We start from the raw sequence: 19022 nt of genomic DNA, 5'->3' as shown, positions 1-19022 counted from the left end.
CTCCCGACTTCAGCATTGCTTGTCCCGACTGCTCCCAGCGATTCCCTAGGCCCTAGGCCTAACCACTGTTCGATTGGTATCTCTTATACCACTTGTTTAGTATATGGTTTGAGTGGCCACCCGCCCTCATCCATAATTGTGCAACTTTGTATGTTTAAACTGTGCTTTTGATTTAACGCTTGTGCCCCTTTATTCATAAAGAATACTGGGGATTGTTTTTAGTAATAAATACATATATTTTTATAATATATACTTGTGTGGTGTCCTTTCATTTGATATTACAGGATTGTATGTGGTAAAACAGCTCGCTTAACACGACCTCTTAAGTTAAGCCTTTAGGCTGCTTAGTCCATGCTACCCCTAGGATAGCTTGTCTAACAAGGTTGACTTACAACCTGACACCATAAGGGATTGTTTGGTCTGATAATAGGTGGTTCCAGAATTGGAAACATCACCTATCAGGCCAACTTCTCACAGAGGGACTGTGAGATGGAAGCGCTATCGGGGAACCTGCCTAACATGATCCTTTTATCTATGTTGGAGCAGTTGAAAGCCAAACTGGACAACTTGCAGAATACCCTAGAGGATGTGCCATCAAGAGTCGCTGGGCTAATGGAGCAAATCTGGATAGCAAAGGGTCTAGGTCACCTTGAAAATGGGGGTGTGTCTTTGGAGATGGCCAGTCCCGTGGTGGTTAGAGATTGTCCTCTCAGCAGGTCCCCTCCAATCAATCTTTCAGTCTGGGCCAAGGAGGTGAACCCATGCCTTCAATCGACATCTCCACCTGGTCGTGATCCACAGCCGAATCAGTGTCTTCATCCTACGTCTCCTCATGGGCATGAACCAAAGCAGAGCCAGTGCCTCCAACCTCTGTCTCCAGCTGGCCCTGGACCACGGCAAGACGGTACTGTCTCCAGGTGCCCTCCTCCAGATGTTCAAGTCATCCCAGGTGAGCCAAGCCTTCGTCTTCCACCAAGGTTTGATGATGGGCAGGAACCACAGCTGGACCAGTGCATGCAGCTAGTTTTCCAAGTTGAACAGGAACAAGAGGAGCATGTGAAGAAAGAGCCATTGTATGCAGATAGTTGGGGCCCACAACAGAACGTCTGCCTGCAGCCACTGTTTCACGAGGGACATGAGCCACAGCGATACCACTGCAGCCAAACAGTGCTCCCAGATGGGGAGGGACCAATTGAACACCTGAAGCAAGAGTTGTTGTGGTTTGATGGTGAGGGTCAACGGCACAACGTCTGCAGACAACCAGCATTTCAAGAAGACCAGAGTCTGCAGCTCAACACATGCCTTCAGCAGATGCTCTCTGATGCACATGAACCACATCAGAACTGCAAGAACGAACCAATGCACCTTCAGGCACTCAGTCCAGATCGCAGCCATAAGCTAGAACCACTGAGTCCTGAGGACTTCGATCAGAACTACAAGCAAGAACCACTGGGTTCTGAGGACTACAATCAAAACTACAAGCTAGAACCACCGAGTCCTGAGGACTACGATCAGAACTACAAGCAAGAACCACTGGACCCTGAGAACCGAGATGAGAACTCTGACCTACAACCAACATGTGCTGATGCGCAGGGCCCATCTGGAGCCTCATCATTCCTGCCACAGAATGCTGCTGATACTGATGGAGCTATCGCTAGAGACCCACTGGATCGAGGAAATACAGACGCAGATGGATTGCTGCTCAAAGCCATCCCAGGTATTTGGTTCGTACTGAATTAACATGCAGAATGGCGAGTAACTTGTACAGTTCTGAGGGAATGTAGCATAAAATATCTCTAAAGTGGATCTTTCCAGATTTTTAGTAAGATCTGCAGGGGGCCAAATCTGAGTTGGGTGGACTGGTATCTTTGGGGAGGGCCTTGAGTACACTAGAATCGGTCATGTACCTGGTATCGCCTTTATTTTTGCAAAGGAGTTTCTCCTTCCCGTTCAGTGATAGGCTAAGAAATGGGACTCTGCACATGAAAAATGACCTGAAATCTGGTCTGTGCATGAGACGCCCCATTCCGGGCTCAGGACCTCAGAGGAATTATGTGGCAGAATCTGTGATTTCACTCCAAGCTACGCGATACTCACCATCCCCTAACTGTGAGATGTAAGTGAGGTGTTATTCACTGAGAGTAACATTGCCCTTTTTTGTTGCTGGTGCAAACTAAAGCACTTTAGAGATGGGACTGGATCTATGTGATGTTTGAGTGCACAGAATATAAGAGGATTTCCGGGTCAGCCGCTTAGAAGGGGAGGAAGGCAGTGTGAAGAGGACAAGTGATCTGTACGTCAGGTCTGTAGTGGTGGAATGGGTAGGGTAAGACCCGTGGCACCCCTGAGCGTTCGATAAGAAGTGGTCGTTTTTCTGAAGTGTGTAGGTACATGTACATAGAACTGGGGGGCCTGCAGGCCAGAGAGGGCTGGCTGTATTATAACATACTACATTGTGTAGAACAACGTACAAGGTCAAGGGAGTTTCAAGATTAAGGGTTGTCTGTAGGGTTAGGTGCACAGTACAAGGTGGTCTGAATATCAAGCTGGGTTAGTTGTATTACAGTATACAGGATTGGGTGGTATATATTTTCTTATGTTTATTTTATCTAATATGGGCCCCATTATAAGGCCTCAGCTGTGTCTCCATAATGTCTCCTATTACATTACCCTCACTCTTTCCTCCCTCTAAGTCGGCAATATCAGCATTTAAAGAAACTCTTCTGGAGAGTGGGTGAAGTAAATAGTGATTGCTCTGAGATATGTGGAATTACTGTGGAGAATTGGCATCTGATTCCCTCAGTAATTCCAGAGTACTATGATTGCATAAGATTATTGGCTCTGTGATCATGTCTGTGCGAACAATAGCTTTACAACATCATATGTATCTTTTGAAGCCCAATTAATCTTTCTTCCTTCTTTATATAGCTATTGTGTCTCAGCCCCTCTTTAGACATTTCAGTGCACATTACTAGGACCAAATCATGCAAATTTCCGCCTCTCGGCACAAAATGGTCCCATACAGTGGGTTGCGATTAGCTGAAAGCATAGCCCTTGAAGCATCTTCCACTTTGATACCGGCCATGAAAAAACCCTGATTGACCAATCTGTTCATCCTCTCTGCTTGGCCATTACTCTGTGGGTGATGACGACTAACACATTTATCTTGAATCAAGTTCCATCCAAATACTGCTTCATCTCCCTCAAGACAAATTGTACACCATTATCCGAAACCAATTCACACAGAAAACCCTCACTTCCATGTACAAATCATACTTTCAACCAATTTGACTCGTACTCCACAAGCACAATGTCAAATTTTCGATGCACAGGAAGCATCTGAAACAGACCTAAAAAATCATTACATTCATTGCCCCTCAGGAAAACCCACTTCTGTCATAAGCAGAACTCTGTATATCATCCTTTTATCATTTTGCAAACAACTGGTAACTCTCTCTAATGTGTTTTTCCACATCCCTGTCCATGGCAGGCTACCAGTATTGCATTGTCAGTCGTTTGTTGCTAGATATCACACCTAAATGTCCTTCATGGCTCCCCTCTGACAGAATGAACTTGGCCATCGGTCTGCAGTTCACACAACAAATCATTTTTCATTTGGACATTCTTTCCTCATGAAATGAATCACTTTCAGTAAAATAGAATCTTCATCCAATGTCTTTCTATACTTTTGCCCCCACACACAGTCTTTACCCGGCCAACAAATACTTACTGCAGTACATTCCACAAACTCACAGTCATTATTTTTGTTCTTATGTTCCACATCTTCCTGCCCTCAGGGCAGTCGGGGCAAGCAATAAGTATTTTTGTTCCTCTCTCCTGCAGTGTGTTCGACCTCAAAATTATGTTTCAAACGTTTTGAACGTAACCTCACCAAGCTGGCAGTAGCCTGCGGGTGTTCACATTATTACCATTCAAAAAAGGTTGATCATCAGTTCATATTCTGAACTTGTTCCCACACAAGGATGACTTAAACTTTTCAGTTGCCCACGTGCAGTCCTACATCCCAAGCTCACTGGTCGAGTGTTTACGTTCATGTGGTCGCAGTGTGTGTGATGCCATTGCACATGCCTCATTTCCTTTGCCTTGAGTCACTACAGCGCCATTGCCAATGCTACCAGTATCAACAGTGATAGAGCACTCATTGCCTGGTAGATATGGACTCAGAAGTGCTGCACTGAGCAGTTTTCCCCTAATCTCTGCAAATGCAACCTCCTGTCCCCAACCCCAGATAAATCAAACCTTCTTATTGAAAAGGTTGTGAAGTGGTTCAGCAATCACCGCAACATTTTCAGTACATTTTGAATAAAATTCATACATTCCTGTGAGGAGGACCCCGAGAGTAGGGCCCTGAACTCCCGTTACCCGTCATGGAAACCGGAGATGCCACCAAAAACCAGGGGGCGGCAAGGGTTAACCTGTTGCACCGGACCTCACCTTGCAGGAAGAAGGAGGTGGCTTTACGGAGAAGGACCAATCAGGAAGGCCGACAAGAAAAGAAAATGGTGGAGACGGAAGACGCGGAGAGACCCAATGAGGAGGTGGCTTTACGGAGAAGGACCAATCAGGAAGGCCGACAAGAAAAGAAAAGGCGGAGATGGAAGACGCGGAGAGACCCAATGAGGAGGTGGCTTTACGGAGAAGGAGGTGGCTTTACAGAGAAGGACCAATCAGGAAGGCCGACAAGAAAAGAAAAGGCAGAATCTGAAGATGCGGAGAGACCCATTGAGGAGGAGGCCGGAGTGTGCATCAAGTTGTAGCAGCAGGATGCCGGAGGAGAGAAGAGGGAAGAGACGTTGAGAAAACGGGACGACAACGGCAATGATAACCCGGACGAAGTAGAGGAGTGGAGCGAGGATTGGTGGATCCCCACCAACCCCAGGAGGTGCGAAAACGTAGGACAATGAGCGAACCGGGCGAAGTGAGGGCACCAAGCTATAAGGGGAGGGCATATTGAGGTACAGGGAGGAAGTCAAGGGGTGGTTGTACTGCATCAAGCTAGAAGGGGAGAGCATATTGAGGTACAGGGAGGAAGTCAAAGGGTGGTTGTACTGCACCAAGCTAGAAGGGGAGAGCATATTGAGGTACAGGGAGGAAGTCAAAGGGTGGTTGTACTGCACCAAGCTAGAAAGGGAGAGTATATTGAGGTACAGGGAGGAAGTCTAGGGGTGGTTGTACTGCACCAAAGTAAGCCACATATTGTCTTTTCTTTCATGAGGATATTTCCTTGGTGTCTGCCTTTATTTTTCTTTCACCGTTTACCGATGTCTTGGGCTATTACTCGTCTCTGGTGATTCTCTTCCTATAACTACTGAGTGACTCGGCTTGAATTACCTACACGGGGGGCATTAAGCCCAGGGCCGTATTAAATAGGCGTTAACCCCCACTTCATGCACAACGTGGTGTGGTGATGGGCACTTTCCCATCTCCTGACCTAGTAATTTTCCGAGAACCTGAGTCTCGTTGTCCTTTTTTTGTTCTTTTACTTTCAAGCCATCTGGGGGACGGACACACAAAGGGGATATCAGGAATCACCTGGATACAGGAACACACACCAGAAGAGACTCTCCGACCACCCGCCAGGACGGCAGCTCAAGAAGAACTTATGATTTTCTCTACAAATAAACCAGAACAATTGATAAACTCCTAAAGCCTCCTAGCTTCTATTTCCGCCCATCCCTCCCACAATTTCCTTAAACTCAAGTTGTTGGTCACAGTGTTTTGGAACAGGTATTTTAGTGACTGTCAACAGGCCAGGCCATAGTGACATCTCTTTAGCTGAAACCACATGCCCAAATTATTCATCCAATCATACATTTATCTTTTTTTTTTTTTAAATCTCAAACCTCTTTTCAGGAAGGCTCTCAAGATATTCTGAGTGTACCCATATGCTTATCTAAATCTTTGCCGAAAATCAAAGCATTGTTTTGGAAAACCAAAACTTCAGAGAGACCATTCACCTCCTCTGCCATCCTTCTTTGGAACATGGCTGCTGGAGGGGCCAGACCAAATGGCATTGTGTAATACTGATGTATTCCATCAGGAACTACAAATGTCATCATTTGTCTTCATATCCAATTTTGATAAGATGTTTGCTCTTGCAAGTGTTGTCATTTCATCTATTATCAATCAATCAATCATTTTTAAAGCACACTACATACCCGCAAGGGTCTCAAGGTGCTGGGGGGGGTGCCGCTACTAATCGAACTGACAGGTCTTGAGCATCCTCCTGAAGGTCAGCAGGTCTTGGGTCTGTCGTAGGCTCAGTGGGAGGGTGTTCCATGTCTTGGCGGTGAGGTGGGAGAAGGATCTCCCACCGATGGTTGTTCTTCAGATGCGCGGGACGGTGGCGAGTGAGAGGTCGTTGGAGGTAAGCTGGCGGTGGGGAATGTAGAAGGAGAGCCGTCTGTTGAGGTAGGCTTGGCCACTCTTGTGGAGTGCCTTGTGTGCGTGGGTGAGGAGCTAGAAGGATATCCTCTTGTTGACGGGGAGCCAGTTTTCTCAGGTTGGGGGGTGATGTGGCCGTGGCGTGTTATGTCGAGGATTAGTCGTGCCGAGGCGTTTTGGATGCGTTGTAGTCATTTGATGAGCTTGGTCGGGGCTCCCGCGCAGAGGGCGTTTCGGTAGTTGAGTCTGCTGCTGACGAGGGCCTGGATGACTGTCTTTCTTGTATCTGTCGGGATCCATCTGTAGATCTTGCGGAGCATGCGGAGGGTGTTGAGGCAGGAGGAGGAGATGGCATTGACTTGCTTGGTCATTGAGAGCGTTGAGTAGAGAATGATTCCCAGGTTGCTTGCGTGGTCGGTGGGTGTCGGGGCTGCCCCCTGTGCCGTTGGCCACCAGTAGTCATCCCAGGCTGAAGGGTTGGAGCTGAGGATGAGGACCTCCGTCTTGTCTGAGTTCAGCTTCAGACGGCTGGTCTTCATCCAGACGGCGATGGCCTTCATTCCTTCGTGGAGGTTGGCTTTGGCGGTGATGGGGTCCTTGGTGAGGGAGAGGATCAGCTGAGTGTCATCGGCATAGGATATTATGTTGAGGTCGTGCTTTCAGGCTACGTGTGCGAGCGGGGCCATGTAAATGTTGAACAGCGTCGGGCTGAGGGAGGATCCCTGGGGTATGCCACAGATGATCTCAGAGGCTTTGGAACGGAATGGGGGGAGGCCGACGCTCTGGGTTCTGCTGGAGAGGAAGGAGGTGGTCCAATCCAAGCCTTGTCTAGGATCCCTGCGGCATGGAGGCGTGCGCGTAGTGTGCGGTGGCAGACGGTATCGAAGGTGGCAGAGAGGTCTAGGAGGATGAGTGCTGCGGTCTCGCCACTGGTCAGCAGGGTCCTGATGTCATCGGTGGCGGCGATGCGGGCAGTCTCAGTGCTGTGGTTGCTGCGGAACCCTGACTGGGAAGGATCCAGGATGCTGTTTTCTTCAAGGAATCGGGTTAGCTGTCTGTTGACGGTTTTCTTGATGACCTTGGCCGGGAAGGGAAGCAGAGAGATGGGCCGGAAGTTCTTGAGGTCTCTTGGGTCTGCCTTAGGTTTTTTGAGTAGGGCGTTGATCTCGGCGTGTTTCCAGATCTCTGGGAAGGTCGTGGTCTCGAGGGGGAGATTGATGATGTTGTGCAGGTGGGGTGTGATGGAGCTGCTTGCTCTGTTGAAGACTTGGTGCGGGAATGGGTCTGAGTAGATTGAGCGCATGGTCTTGATGGTGTCTTCAATGCTCACGCTGGCCCAGGCTAGCAGGGGGTCGTGGTCAATGGTGTACGGAGGGTCTGTTGTGTTGCTGTCTGTTGGGGCTGTCTGGGTGTTGAAGCTGTCGTGGATGTCTACTATCTTGCGGCAGAAGAAGGTGGCGAGGGAGTCGCACAGGGCTTGCGACGATGGGATGTCGTAGGTGTTGGAGCTGGGGTTTGAGAGTTCCTTCACGATGTTGAAGAGCTCCTTGCTATTGTGTGCGTTGTTTTTGAGGCGGTCTTTGAAGGAGGTCCTCTTGGCCGCCCTGATGAGGTGGTGGTGGCTGCGGATGGTGTCCTTGTGTGCTGCGTGGCTGTCCGGAGTTTGTTCACTGTGCCATTTCTTCTCTAGTTTCCGGCAGGTTTTCTTGGAGGCTAGGAGTTCTGGGGTGAACCAGCTGGCCCTCTTGCTGGTGTCTCTGTGGGGGGGTTTCTTCAGCCGGGCGAGGGTGTTGGCGCACTCCTCGATCCAGCGTCTGAGGCTGTGGGCAGCGTCGTCTGTGTTCGAGGGTTCGGTGGGTGGGCTGAGAGCGAGGTTTGCGTGTAGTTGGTCTTCGTGATTTTGCTCTAGCAGCGGCGGGGGATCTGTTGGGTGCGGTGGTGTGTGGTGGGTTTCTGGAAGGCGAAGGCGACGCAGCAGTGGTCGGTCCAGAGGAGTTCGGTGGTGTGGCTGATGGAGACGTACGGGCTTGAGGAGAAGACGGGGTCGAGCGTGTGGCCGGTGGAGTGGGTGGGCATTGTGACGAGTTGCTCCAGTCCGAGGTTGGCGAGGTTATCGATCAGATCTATTATGGTTAAAGGATGATGTTGGACAGTGCCCTTTTTGTATGGTCACCCCTGTAACCCCACACTTTTTTCCCAATGCTGATAGCTTTGACTCTGAAAGTGCACTGAGACCTGCTAACCAGACCTCTGAGTCTGCGCTCTCTCCCAAAAACTGTTACATGTAAATTGGTAAACCCAGTTGGCAAGGACTTTAACCCGCTTGTAAGTCACTGGTATGTGGTACCTGTGGTACCCGGGGCAGGGCCATTAAAGGGATCATTAGGGCCTGAAGCTCTGTTTGTGCCACCCTGAGTGACCCAACTAATCCGATGTTAGCAGGTCTGCCATTACAGACTGCGGAAGCAGTGCAAACCTCTCAGACTCGACTTTGTTTTCCATGGCATCTTTCTTTCTCTGTCTCTGTTGGTCTTGTCTGCTGTCTGCCTCTATCATTTCCACTAACGATTCATCTCTATCTCTATTGTCTCTGCCTCTCTCTGTGCCCCAGAATCTCTGTCTTTTTCACTGCGCCTGTGTCTGCCTCTTTTCTGCTTTTCCACTCTCTCTCTTCCACTGATGGTGTCTGCCTCTTTCAATGCCCCAGTCTCTGCCTCTCTCTTTATCTTTCATTGATGGCTGTGGCACAGCCTGCCAGATCCAAAAACAAACCACAGATATATTTCCTTGCAGTTAAACAGCACTCCCATGCAACAATTTCACGTCGCACAAACGGAAACACGCTGGGGTTAGTTCCAGCAAACGAGAAGAATATCCTCTTGTCAAAATCAGGGCCTATTTATAATTCTTGGTCTGTAGATTTAGCACTTTATTCGGAAAATAATTAGTAAAGTAGCAATTTAGTTCAAATGTAATAAAAGCAGGGGGTGCAAAGTCAGATTTGCTTGCCTGAAAAATAATTCTTTTTAATACCCCAAACAGCTGTGTCAAAGCTTTTCCTGTTGAGCGAAGAGAAAATAAAATGTGAAGATCAATTTTTTTAAGTAGCTTGTTTTTAGTCTATGCTGCCCATCATTAGTAAAGACTATTGGTCCAAACAGCGAGGCCTATTGTCTGTGCCAATGCTTGTTTTAATTGGGCTCTGGATCCGCGTATCCCCACCGATTCACACGGGGGTGCGCGCTGAGCGGCGTGGTGGATCCTCCTGCGGCAAAAATACAATGTTTTTGGGCAATTTCCTTCCCAAGAGGGGTCCCCCACAGACACCTACATTAGTTCCATGGGGTCAGGATACCTCTATCCTGACCCCTCATATCCTATTTACACTTTATTGCCCCACCCCGAAACCCCTGTCCCAATTCACAAAATGGCGGCTGCAACTTTTCTCACGGTTTCCAGCCAGACAATCACAGCATTGCTGTTGGAAGGTGGATCCGCTCCGAAGATATACATACATCTTTTTTCTTAAAGAACCCCAAAACTACTGAACATATTTACACCGAAAAACAAAGAGCACTTTCTGGACCAAGATCTAGATTTCTGCCAAATATGGTGTAATTCCGTTCAGCGATTTGGGCTGTAGTCCTGTTGAAAATCCTATGGGACGTTGCATGGGGAAATCGTGTTTTGGGACCACACTCCCCTTTTTCTTGGTTCATGCTTGACGAATCACCCCGAACCTATCTCGCTCTTTCTCTCTCTCTTAGTTGGGTGTTGAAATAAGGAAAAAAGGAACAAAAAACAAACCTGAAGTTCACCAGGTATAATTTACTGATCTAACTATTACATGTGCCCCCACCATACTCTGCTTATGCCCCCACATATTACTTCAATCGTGATATGTTAAATCACATCATTAATGAGATCACTTTTGACCTCTCAAACAGCGTTACTGATGACATCACTGATGACATCATAGTCATATGCAGCATAAGGTGACTGAATGTACATGTGGAAGTCAATAGCATGAAAATAGTGTAAGCCCAAGAGACAAGTGTAAATGTGCAGTTTAAAAACTATACTGTGCATGCTTTGCAAATCACTAAAGTTCAGATGGAAGAATTACTCCATGTTGAAAAAGGTAATAGCTGAGTGCACCTGGAGTGGGTTACAGAGGTATATTTGAAAGTAGGTTGTGGCTTTAAGCCCATTCTAAAGAAAATCTGTGAAAAAGGCCAAAGTAGCTGTTGGCAATTCATTAACAATCTGGATTTCTTGCCCAAGTTAAGTAGTTGTGATACAGTGGCCAGAGACATTTCATAAGCTGTGCATATTTATTTGTAGAACTTAACTAAAGATTTTCAGGCATTACAGATTATATAATAATATAACATGTAGGGATGTCCCACTTAGAGGAGTTTTATCTCATTCTAGTGCTGTAGGCATGACTCTAAGGTTGCAGCTGTGATGCCCATCTCCAGGATGTGTGCAGTGTATTTTACTAATCTTCTTAGCATGAGCCCATGGAGCCCTACAGAAGCAAACGTATACTTGTCAACCTCTGGACTTAAAATCTGGATCAATCCGAAGTCTTTAAGTTGATAATAGAAAATTGTCAATCATGTTGAATTACTTAATGTCAACACACTCAATAGTACGGTGTCATAATGTCTATATGGTGTCATCAGTGATGTCATCGATATTGTCAGATGTGATGTAATATATGAGGTCATAAGCAGTGCATGGCGGGGGCTCAAGTTCTAGTTTGGGTTATAGTTGGTAAATATTAGGGTTTTGGTTATTTAACATTCGTTTTTGTAGTATTTCAACACCTAACTATAATGTTACTTTTAACCTTAAGTCAAACGGGACTTGAGTTATTAGTGATACGAAAACACTCTTCCTATGGAAACTCTGACCTAACTATAACTACTGCCACTGCGCTGTGTGTGTGCAGACTCGTAACTTGTATTTCCTCAACTCCCCACAAAAGAGGTCCAAGCCAGATCTCCTGGATGCCTAATTTTTGTTCAGCAAGTGTCGTAGTGATGCTTTGTGGCTTAACAACAAGCCTTTCTCTACCTCAAGTGAACTGCCCTAATCTCCATAGATCTGCATCTATTGGTCTGCGAAAAACAATCAATACTCATTGCTACTCCTTTTCACATCATCAATCACAATCATTTTTAGGATGCATTTGTTTTGTGCACCAATGCACCATACTAAAAACAGGTTCATTATAATCCTCTTTGTTCATTCCTACAGTGTTTAGAGCTTTGCATTTATTTTCATGGTATTCGGTATCAGCTTTGGTTCTGTCATTAGTTAACATAGAAATGGGACTTAAACTCGACCCGTCACAAATGTATAATTAAATTATTGTTTCTATAGCATCCAGCCATTTGTTACTACTATGTAAATGCATGGGGGTCCATCAGATTATGTCATTCTTTTGTTGTGTATCATAAGGTGTCCAAGCAATAGCCTGGCCCATAGCAGCTTAGCAAACTAGAGGGGAGAAGGGTGAAATGAGAACTATGGCAGGCAAGTATCACAATGTATTATTCAATGCTCTTTTCCATGGTGTGGCCCGTGAGGGAGGACACGCTATACACCGCACTGGGTATTGAAAGAGTTTTGTCGTCCTCATTACTGACAATATTCGCACCCGACTGGAGGCTCTCGAGTGATTGATTAGACACTCGCTTTTCTGGTTCCAGAGCTTCTCCTTGGAACCACTCGGACTGAAACATTGTAAAGATATTGGAAGTTTCATCTCACGCTCATCACATATCGGGTGTGGAGACCAGTTTTTAGAATTGCCTAATTTATGGTCAAGGGCCCGGCTGGGTCGGAATTATCACCAGCTGGGCGACCTACTAGTGTTTCTACAGCCCTATGCGCCCTGAGGATTCGCAATAGCGATGAAACACGTGTCGGCTCGGCTAGCTGTTTGACTTAATAAAGGACTCCAATGGTCAACTCTCCCTCTGGAGATTCCTAGATACCTTCTGTTGCTCTGTTTTTTGTACAGAATCGTTATTTGTTACTTAACAAATGTGTTACTGTTTTGAGTGCATTGGGTAACCCCGTTATTTCTGCAATGAGGTCTACAATGGCGTCGTTGAAGGTCGCGCTGGGGACTAAGCCTTGAAGGGTGGTGTTGGGGTTGCTCTGGGTCTGGCACGGGAGGTGTTTCATGGTAGTCGTTGGGTCATTTGAGTAAGTGGTCAGTTGGAGTTTGTTCTTGTGGACGATGGCTATCCTCCTCCTAGTCAGTCGACGTGGTACTTGCGGGTGATTTTGTAGTCATCGGGGATGGTGGTGGCATCGCTGATTTTAAGACAAGCTTCTTGTGCCTTCGTGGTGAGCATTTTCAATTTAGTATGATTGTATGAGGTATACCTCCCTTACCCTAAGTAGTGCACTGAGAAATTTAAAGAAATTATATATTTTTAATCTTGCAAGGTAATGTTTTTTTTAACATGTGTTCTAAAGTGTGTCAGTAGTGGGAACGTGTGGAGATTACCTAGCATGTGTACATATATGTACTTTTGACATCAGTAAGCATCCTATGTTCAAGTGTAATTCCTCATTTTTGGCTTCCTCGGTAACCAGCTTTGTATTATATCTTAAATCGATTCTTTTCAATTTCTTCTCTTGATCACCTCCTCTGATATAACGCCAAAGAAACTGAGCGAGTCCACAATACTATCATGGCATTTTCAAAATCTCCGGACACTGGGGAATTTTTGTCAGCATGTTTGATGCCTCTCATATGTTATGTTATGTTATAAAATATTTTATAGCGCGCTCTATTACTCTCGAGTATCCTGGCGCGTAGGGGGAGAGTGAGCAAAGCAGGAAGGCAGTAAAAGCATTTAGGCAGATAGGTTAAACAGATGGGTTTTTAAGCCTTTCTTGAAATGGACAATATTCTGCGTTATGCGGAGGTGGAAAGGAAGTGCATTCCAGGCTCTGGCTACCATAACAGATATAGATTGGCCTCCCAGCCTAGCATACTTGAATCTAGGAAGGGCCATCCTACATTGATTGGCAGATCTGAGGCAGCGATTGGGAACATACATAGAGAAGCGTTTTCTCAGGTACACTGGCCCAAGCTCATGCGTCGCTCTAAAAGAGAGAACCAGCGCTTTAAACAAGATTCGCTGTGCCACCGGAAGCCAGTGGAGACTACGCAGGTGAGAGCGGACGCTAGACCTCCTAGGAATATTAAACAAGAGTCTAGCTACCGCATTTTGGACTACCTGGAGCCGTTTGATCAAATAGGATGGTAAGCCAGTAAACAGGGCATTCGCGTAATCCAACCTGGATAAAATGAGGGCACGCGACACTGTCTCTTTGGCATCTCTTGGGAGAAGAAGAAAAAATCTGCGCAGGGCTTTAAGGGTTCCGAAACAGACACCTGTAAGTTTTTAGGTTTCGCCTCGCCGAAAGCTGCGCAGCAGACTTTCGCACAGAGCGAAATCTTTTGAGTTACAGTATGGATGTTTGTCCCGCCTCTGTCTTCCATTGGCTAGCTCCATAAATGGAGGCTAGCCATTGGAAGAGAGAGGCGTCCGTCATTCTGCGAGGCGACTCGTGGGCGTTCCGGCGATTTTTTTTCTCATCCAGCCCCTTTGACAATGTCATTGCCGCGGTGGGTGTTTTTTTTTTTTTTTTAAAGGTTTGTTTTGGGCATTTCGTTGAAGATGGCGCCCGGTGGAGAGTGATTTCAGCCCCTGCTTTGTATCCTGGCCTCCTTCAACCCCTTCATAGACACGGGACCGGGGACAAAGGTGCATAGGGGATTGGAGCGGAGACCGCTACTGTCAGCGGTGGATGCGGGCAGTGAGGTTATTTGCGGGATCTGGCGGCTTTCGGATCGGGCTTACACAATCAGTCGCAGAGCATACACCGACCCACCCACAGATTGTGAAGTCCTGAAAGAGGAAATCTGCATCAATACCCTACTTCCTATTTTCTTTTTTTCTGCCATATGCCTCCCCTCCCGCTGTCCGTGTGCCCGTTCTCGTACCCGCCCCCCCTCCCGCTGTCTGTGTGCCCGTTCCCGTTCGCGCCCCCTCCCGCTGTCCGTATGCCTGTTCCCACACCCCCCTCCCGCTGTCCGTGCTTAATGCTTGTTGATATTAGTTGCAACTGCTGGTGTTTCGTTCCTGGCCTCCCTCTCCGGGTAGGCCGCAGCTGATCCCCATGCAGTCGAAGTTAAACGAGGACATGTTACGAAATGGCCGCATACATCGGGGGCGCTGGGAATCGCCTCATGCTTCACAACTCCCACATCTTTATGGGAGTCTGTGTGGCCAGAACGTGCCATGCAGCGCGAATTGGCCAAGCTTCCTCAAACATGCACTACCACAAAAAATGCTTCACACTGTATCTGCCCAGCAGGTTTTACGAATCCAGCCGCCAGAAGACCCGTAGTTAAAATCTGAGTAAACAGGGGTTGTTGTTTAATTGGTTAGCACGCTGCCCCCCCCCCCGCCTGCAAGTGCGGGAATCATTGCATGTTTATGACTTTATTATGATGGTGGGTTGCAGACTATATTAACAGCAGAGTATTAATGAGCAGCAGTAGGAACTCCATGAACATCTTCCAGCGTTTTATTAGCATTTGTGGTTTTCAAAGTCCTGAAAGAGGAAATCTGCATCAATAACCTACTTCCTATTTTCTTTTTTTCTGCCATATGCAAGTACTTAGATTAGAGAATGCCTGTGGACCGAGGGGACACATGTTTAAAGCACACGTGTCCAGCAGGGGTTCATGCGGGCCTGGCCCGTGCCCTAGAAGCAAGGTCTCCAGGTGAGATACTTTAAAATGAAGGTAAATAGGGGTAAATTATAGAGGCAGTGCCACCCTGACACTATCACAGCGTTGGCCCTGGACTGTGGCTGGACACCACTGTTTTAGAGAGGTATTCCTAGTGCAAAAATAATGGAGCTGTCATTTGAGGACCATCCTCTTTACAAAAAAAACATGTTTACAATTTATAAGGGACACGTAGTGTCGTAAAAGTAGAGCTGTTGCATTTTTTTAAAATGTTTTACTTTTTACTGTCAAGGTACCTAACTCACCTTTCTGGTGGCATATTCGGACCTGCCCTATAAATCCATTTGCACTGGGCCATTTCATTGCCCGCCCAGGTAACCTACAGAGACAATATCTGGGCCTACTGGTTTGTCTGATCGCTGCCCTTCTCCGGTAGCTTTAAGGCTCTTGTTGCCAAATGGCGGCTTCTAAATCCGAGAAGGTGAAAATGGCTGATCGCGATGACATGTTGGAGCAGTGGACCACCCAAGAGGCCAGAATGAGGGAGAATGATTTAAGTTCTTTAGTTCGTAGGTTTCAGCAGGAGTGGACATCCTTGGTGTCCATAGCTTAGGTCCCTTGGTCTTTATCTCAAATGTGTGCCTCGCCAACCTAATGCCTTCTATCAATAGCTTTGCTCAATCCCCGTTACTCTATTGTGTAACTATCAGCTGACCGTTCAGTGTTGCACAGGACAGGACAAGATGCTTGACAGTCAGGTTAATTTTGTTGTGGAAATTCAGTCACCAGGTGACTTGTGCAAGACAACAGACAATTTTAGGGCACAGTTTTTTAAAAGTTTTGGAAAATGGCATAGTACCCAGTGTGTCGTGGGCCCTAGTGCAAGGAAGGAATGGACCCCGCTGGCAGCAGTTTCAACGGTGAAAGATAGGGTTAATCAGGGTTGAATGCACCCTCTCCCCCCACCCACCCCCCAGTCCAGGTGTCACTGCACCTGGTACACAATTGGAAGTTACGTCCTTGGCTTTGGATAAAAGCCACCTTTTTTCCCACCGTGTCTGGAGACAAACTTTCCGTGGCCGCAGGATCTGGCACCGTCCAATGCATCTCAAAATATTTGCACTTATAAGAACATTGGGTGCTGCTCGCTGTCAGCTGGAGAGTCACACAAACAAGACCCCAGGGGTTCACCTTTTATTTACCTGCACACTAAACTCACTAAGCTTCCCTGCCCCCTGGCTGTGCTTGCTTCCCTGCCCCCTTGCTGTGCTTGCTTCCCTGCCCCCTCGCTGTGCTTGCTCTCCTGAGTGTGTGTGTGGCTCTGGGTGGGTGTGTGTGGCTCTGGGTGGGTGTGTGTGGCTCTGGGTCGGTGTGCGTGGCTCTGTGTGTGTGTGTGTGTGTGTGTGTGTGTGTGTGTGGCTCTGGGTGTGGCTCTGTGTGTGGCTCTCTGTGTGTGTGGGTCTGAGGTTCCGTGACGATTTTACCCGTGTTTGTAACATTGTCGCAAATGCATAATTTTGATATCAGTGAACCGCAAATGATCCATTTAGTATATCCTGGTGTTTTCGCTATGCTACGAACAAGAGCACTCCTGTTACAAACACATTTCTGTTCTACCCATGGCATCCATCTTAGAACAAGGAAGCCATTTTGTATTCCTTGCCCTCACATAGTCAATGGACACGCAATGACCTCTTTTTCATTTAAGGACACGTAGGCTTTAGCCGGCAATTCACCTTGCTAGTGACACGTGCACCTTAGGCCAGCAACGCTGTGGCAGCATGACTCGGCAAGAGCTGCCTCCCCAGCCTGAGGCCAGTCCTGCTATACTGGTTCTCGTGTTCGTTGGTCTGATCATGATTAGGCGGCCGAAGCTGGTAGCCGTGCCCATTTACGACCCACAAACATCTCTTATCCTACTTTTCTATCTTCTGCACCTGGCTCTGCTCCTTTCCTTCTGGGCCTTTATTAGGGGGAGGTAACGAAATTTACGATGAGGCGGTCCGGGTCTTGAATGAGAAGTTGACATGGGATTATGATGGAATAGTGGGAACCCCTCGTTCGTAATGTTTTGACATCAGATATTGATGACGATTCCTGTGCAACGCCAAATATTTATTGTTTAAGATACAAAGGTTTTGGAATGTGCTAACATGTAAAGAAATTTGCCTGAAGCCCAATATTCAGTATATAAGGAACAACCCTCTTTGTACAAATTGAACAGGCTCCTAGATACTGCCCATGTGTAGTTTCTGTGACTTCTGTGTCCCTGCAGTAATAAACCTTTGGTCTTTGACGCCACCATCGAGAAGCCCGTGTTTCTGTTTGTTTGTGCACCGAGACAGGTTGAACTCCGGGGTCTTCGGGTGTTTCCCTGACACCTCTGGACGGAACCAAAAAGTCCAGAACTCCAATTGGCGCCCAACGTGGGGCGACGTCATTCGGTACCGGTCCAAAAGCCTGAAGAGTTCGAGAAGCTTCGTGTGAAGATTTCAGAGGGAGGCGCCCCACTTCATCGATCCCGGCATATCGCAAAAGTGGCCCGACGTTCTCTTCCACGAGGGTTCCCGTTCAGACGGCTGCAGTGGTTCGTTGCCTTGACCGTCGCCCTGTCTTGGACCCGAGGTGCAGTCCTTAGTATGGCGAGACGTGACGGGTTTCTCCTTGGTGACGTCTTCAGTGCCTCAGTTAAGTATTAAGTGGTTGATAGTTGGTTACTTCGTAAGGGTTGTTTCTGTTTTGCTAATCCTTTTAGTTCTTGGTTTGGTTCGGTTTTATAAGATTGTCGCTGGTTATTCTGGTTACGATAATCATTCAGTTCAGTTCGGGTATCGATACGTTTGTCAGTTCTGGTAGGCCTAAGTTCTTGGTTCAAGTGCGCACCTTTCTTTAATTTGTGTTTCGTCTGTTTTGTGTTCCCGGTTATAAAATGGTAAGTCGGAAAAATTGTATGTTGTCTTGTTTTAGTTGCAACAGTGATTCCCAGTTGGAGGACTCGTGTTTGGTTCCTCCGATTGGAACTCCCCTTTATGATCTATATTGCAAATTTGGTGTGGGCCCTATCTCTTATAACGAGGTATGGATCCACTACACAGAGAAAGATGGTGTCCTTAGTTGGCCACTGCATGGTAGTTTCGAACCTCAAGTTCTTGATAATTTAGAAACGAAATTGTTCAAGAAGAAAGCCCGGCCGGCAATGTTTGATTCTTTCCGTTATTGGCGAAAAGAATCTAAACAGAGAGAAATTAAAAAGTTGAAAAAAGAACAGAAAGAACAAGAGTTGACTTTAGAACAGTCTGCTAAGCAGCTGCAACTCAACGAGTCTGAGAAAGCGATGGAGGTGGCCAATAGAGAGCATAATTTAGCAATAGACAAGTGCTATCCTGCTTTGCCATCAAGTACAGCTAAGATAGTAGAGGACCCTGAAAAGGATCCCCTGTTGTCTTACTTGTTACGATCACCCCCACCGTATGCACAGGGTGCTACGGCTCCACCTATACCGAATGTTCAAGTACCGGTTGCTGGACAACCTGGTGTTCCCGCTCCTCTGAATCAAGTTCCTGTACCTCCTGTGGTCACTATTAATGTTCCTTCGGCACCCCCTCTTTCAGGGTTGCCGGCTTCTTTACCTATACCTGTATCGCTCACACCTGCTAGTTCACAAGCTGTTTTGCCCGCTACTCCTACTGTTTCTAATCTATCTGTTCCAACTGCTACTCTATTTACTGCTTCTGCTAATATTATGACTCCACTTTCTGTTCGTCGAAGAATCACTGATTCTGTCTCTAACATTCTATCTCCCTTCTATAAAACTCTGATTAAGACT

General features: G+C 47.0%; 1 protein-coding gene across 1 annotated transcript in view; it reads left to right on the top strand.

The window, feature by feature from the left end:
- LOC144823904 (uncharacterized) overlaps positions 1–19022 on the top strand; it is a 54384-nt gene that overhangs the window by 18650 nt on the left and 16712 nt on the right. The window contains exon 3 of the mRNA XM_078682847.1: positions 478–1717. Within this exon, the coding sequence (XP_078538973.1) occupies positions 478–1717 (1240 nt within the window). The remainder of the gene's footprint in view (positions 1–477; positions 1718–19022) is intronic.

The sequence above is a fragment of the Lissotriton helveticus genome, chromosome 1_1, assembly GCF_964261635.1.
Source record: "Lissotriton helveticus chromosome 1_1, aLisHel1.1, whole genome shotgun sequence".
NCBI lineage: Eukaryota > Metazoa > Chordata > Amphibia > Caudata > Salamandridae > Lissotriton > Lissotriton helveticus.
The sequence above is the reverse complement of the archived record's forward strand: the minus strand, read 5'-3'. Positions and strand labels throughout refer to the sequence as shown.